General features: G+C 38.3%; 1 protein-coding gene across 1 annotated transcript; it reads right to left on the reverse strand.

Annotated features, from left to right (window-relative positions):
• Window positions 1–2,260: 2,260 nt before the first annotated feature.
• pnx (posterior neuron-specific homeobox) lies at window positions 2,261–4,353 on the reverse strand. Its single transcript, XM_088071461.1, has 2 exons — window positions 3,741–4,353; window positions 2,261–2,742 (listed from the first exon to the last, which is right to left on the reverse strand). Exons 1-2 carry the CDS (start codon window positions 3,964–3,966, stop codon window positions 2,261–2,263), a joined length of 708 nt encoding a protein of 235 aa, XP_087927587.1. The 5' UTR covers window positions 3,967–4,353.
• Between the last annotated feature and the right edge of the window lie 309 nt (window positions 4,354–4,662).

The following is a 4,662-nucleotide window of genomic DNA, read 5'->3' on the forward strand; positions in this document are numbered from 1 at the left end:
TCAATGAGAAACCTTAAGTAATAATAATACAAAATATAATTTTGACAAAATTTAAAAAATAACGACAAGAAACTGATGATAATGATAATAATTTCAACAAGAAACAATGAGTAATAATAATAAAAATATAATTCTAACAAAAAATAATGAAAATAAGTTAATAATGATACAATATACAAACAAGAAACAATAAGCCATAATAATAAAAAATGCAATTCTAATAAAAGACAAAAGGGAAAATAATGAAAATACATTTTTAATAATGATAACTATTTCAACAAGAAACAATAAGTAATAATAAAAATTTAATTCTAACAAAGCAAAAAATAAAATAATAACATTAATTTCAACATGAAACAATAAGTAATAATTAAAACATAATTCTGACAAAACAAAAAATAAATAAAATAATGAAAGTAAGTTAATAATGATAACAGTTTCAACAAAAAACAATAAGCCATAATAATAAAAAATGGAATTCTTATTATAATAATTTAAATCAAAATGCATCTGCTTTGTTACCCTTCACAGGTGCATCAAACATATAAAGGTGAAACAATAATTCAGATCCTTTACCTGAGTAAAAGTATGTAAGAAGAGTAAATGTACCTCCGCCTTTTGTTTCTTGATTTTACCTCCTGCAGAAAAGGACGGAAAAACCTGCAACTGTGTCACTGGTTGACCATGTTGGTCGTGTTTAATCGTGCGAACTTTGTGGAAAACATTTGATTTGTTTCCATGTTCTTGACTCATTATCCTGCTCACGCTCATAATCTTTCCTTTTTCAGACCTGTGTGAGTGTGTGTGTGTGTGTGTGTGTGTGTGTGTGTGTGTGTGTGTGTGTGTGTGTGTGAGTGTGTGTGTGTGTGTGTGTGTGTGTGTGTGTGTGTGTGTGTGAGTGTGTGTGAGTGTGTGTGTGTGTGTGTGTGTGTGTGTGTGTGTGTGTGTTTTCTGGCCTCCGTCTGTTTCCAGTACCTCATCGATGATGGAAGTGGTTTCAGATCTGTTTCGCTCTGAGCTGCCTGCCAGCAGCTGATGATAACACGATGTTTCATCTTCTTTAAAATCTATTTTATAGATTTGAAGAAATATTTATGCAGTGAAGAAATGTGTAGCATTTCTATATGATTTTCCAAAAAAACCTAAATTCTTCACTGATTTTGTCTCGTTCACTATAATAGATGTTTGTTTGAAAGAGTTCAAAACCCCCGACATCTGAGGATTAGAGTCTGTCCCAAATTACAAACAGATGTGCTGAGCAGCGTGTGTGTGTGTGTGTGTGTGTGTGTGTGTGTTGAAGTAAGAAAGACTTATTCTGTGCATCTGTGTGTCTTTAAAAATACTTTTTAGTACAGAATGAGTTTAATTTGGCCCAGAAAGAGATACAGCGACTAGGGAGACCATCTGCTGACACACACACACACACACACACACACACACGCTGAAACTGCTGTGTGTCCATAGCAGAGGTTCAGCTCTGTTTTGTTTAACATCTCTTTTAACTGAAATCTGATCCTGACACTATTTTGGATTCAGACAAGTTATTTTTGAAGAAACACACATTGTTGTATTGCACTTCATTTCACTCTAATTTTAGATTTACAGGTTTGTTTTTTTTTTGGGGGGGGGGGGGGGTACTCATTTGCCAGAAATGAGTAGAAATCCTTTTTAAAAATAATTTCTTATTTGTGGGACATTTCTTACCAAGTTGCTCGCTGCCATTTTTAGCATGTTTTTGAGTGAAACACTTTTTTGCTCATGGTTAAAATTCTACATATATCCTTTTAAAAGTCCTATAAAAACATTAAAAGAAATTTACCTGAAATGTGCAACAAAAAAATAGAAATGTAGAGGGACAAAAACAGGAAATTGAAAATTTAAAAATTAAAATAATAATAAAAATATGTGGCTTAATTTTATATTCTATCTATTTAATTATAAAAATATATATTTCTTGATATTTTTCCCTGATTATTTGATATTTTCTGGGTTCTGTTTTTGTCACCTTTTACTGATCTTTTTGCCATTTACGGTGCATTTCATGGCTCTTTTTACTATGTGAGGGTCAGTAGGTCAATAAACAAAGAAGAAAGAACAGTTTTTATATAAAAAATGTTTATCAAAATAAGTTATAGCATAATTACATTAGAAAATATGTTTAACTCAGTCCAGTTCGGCACTAATAAAGACTCTCTTGAATAATAGTGCCATATTTTGCTCTCTGTGAGACGCTTTGGTCCATTTTGCGCTCAGTCTCTCATTATGTGTAATAGAGGTGATGCGGCAGAAGCGGCAACGGCGCGAACAGATGCGGTGGCGGAGCGCGCTGCGTGCACCACGGACTGAAGGTCAGAGAGGAGCACACAGCCGGGTGTGAGGAGGATAAGAAGGAGGAGGAGGTCAAGCAGTGCTCCTCCTCTGCCTCCCTCCCCTGCAACCGCTCCTTCTTCCACTTGGTGCGTCTGTTCTGAAACCAGATCTTGACCTGAGTCTCGGAGAGGCGCAGCACCGACGCGATGCTGTGCCGCTCCAGCACCGACAGGTAGTGGCTCCGCTGGAAGCTGCGCTCCAGCACCTGCAGCTGCTGCAGGCTGAAGGCGGTGCGGATCCGCCGGCTTTTAGCCTTCGACCTCCGGAGCTTCCCCGGAGCCTCCTCCTGCTCCTCCTCCTCCTCCTCCTGCTGCTCCTGCGGGGTGGAGCCTCCACCTGCAGGAGGACGCTGCTGCGCTCTGAGTTCCTCTGCTGACAGATAACAAAATACAGGATTAGATTTATGAAAACATGAAGTTCAATGTAACAAACTGCTGCAAAAATACCAACAAATTCTGACAATGTAACTTCTTCCAAACTTAAGTAAACGCAGTAAATGTTTCTGCTTTTTGGAGACAAAAACAACATTTAAGATTAAAAGTAGGATGTTGTATGATTTACTGCAGGGATACTTAACTCTCTGTGGGCCCCTTTTGCAAAATGACAGGAGGCCAGGGGCCAGTCACGGCAGCCACATACAAATTCGCAGGATTTTAGGATAAATCTGGGATTTTTTACTTAATTTTGATCTAGGCTTTCTGGGTGTTTAGGATTTTAGGACTTTTCTAGGATTTTAAGGTGTTTCTCAGATTTTTTAAATGAATTTCTTGGATTTTAGGGCATATTTGAATTTTTGAATTTTTTACGATTTTAGGACATTTCAAGGATTTTAGGATTTTGAGATGTTTCTCAAACTTTATGTGTTTAGGATTTTAGTACGCTTCTTGGACTTTAGGGCATTTCAAGGTTTTTAATGCATTTCTAGGATTTGAGAACCTTTTGGATTTTTGCACATTTCTCAGATTTTAGGATGTTTTTAGGATTCCACAATCATCATACATATTTACTGTAGGAAACTGATTATTTTAACTTAAAAAAAATGAAAAAATAAAGTTAAGTGAATTTGAAAAGACAAGTTGAGGTAATTTTTTTTAATGATTGAACTTTTTTTCTCAAATTCAGTCAACTTAAAAAATCAAGTTTACGTTCAGTGTAGCCAAAGTAGAAAGTAGTGTTACACTATAAACCTACATTTCACTATAGAATACTGTAATAAATGTAATATACAGTGTTAAAGTAAGTGAGGGCTGTGACACCTTAAATTAAGTGTAGGTGCTCTACCAGTTTGCTGTAATTTCAGGTTGAAAGTGTGTCTCAGTGTTGTGATCCCTGCAGGTCTACACTGTTTTTTAGGCCTCAGAGTGCCTCACCTGCTGTCGCTGCATCCTCTGCACAGATGATCCTCCTTGTAAACTTTGTGGGATCCAAAATATCCTCCACAGAGAAAGGTGTCCTGTGCACCAGCGGGACTTTGGCTGCGGCCGGCTGCATGTCTGCAGGTGGATCAGGACGCTCAGTCCGCGGTGTGTGAGCCGGGGCTCCTCCGGGGTTTATATAGATCCAGCCTGCGCACACGCCGCCGGAGCTCCTCCACATTTACATTTCATTCAAAAAAGTTACCCAAATGAAGCGCTGCAGGAACAATCGCAGCCTCTGTCTCTCCTGTGCGTAACGCAGACACGCTCCGGCCCCGTGGGGCCCCCGTGGGGCCCCCGTGCGGGCCCTTGAGAATGCAAATGACGCGCTCTCAGCTGGGGGGCACTGAGCGTGTTATTTATTACCGGGCATCTGGTTAAAACGTGCCCCCTTTCTCTCCCTCCGTGTTCCTCTTTGTGCAGAGGCTTGTCGTATTTGCAGTCGTCAGATTTTCCGCCGGTAGGACACGTGAGGGCCGCTTGTGATGCTAATTGATGGACTCATCAAAGGGAAAGTTGGAGCCTTTTTTTCTGTCTTTGTGTCTTTTTCTGTCTCTCAGTGTCCAAAGAGTCGTTTGTCCTGTTAACTGCAACAAAAACGTAAAGAATTGTTCGGTTTAATGAGAAGCTCACTGACAACTTTATGAGAAGAGCTGCAGGACAATGGAGGACCGAAACTGGAAAAAAATCCAAAATAAATGAATAAATGTGTCAATGCCCAAAATGACAATATTAATCTAATTTAATTTTCCATTTTATTTATCAGTGTATTTATCAGTGTATTCATTTTTCCATTTGCTTATTTATTTATGTATTATTTTCCACTTCGCATATTAGTTCCCAAAGTATCTGACTTGCTGCTGCTGATGAGATAAAT

The sequence above is a fragment of the Plectropomus leopardus genome, chromosome 20 (genome assembly GCF_026936395.1).
Source record: "Plectropomus leopardus strain MGB_pleo_1.0 chromosome 20, ASM2693639v1, whole genome shotgun sequence".
In the NCBI taxonomy this organism is placed as follows: domain Eukaryota; kingdom Metazoa; phylum Chordata; class Actinopteri; order Perciformes; family Serranidae; genus Plectropomus; species Plectropomus leopardus.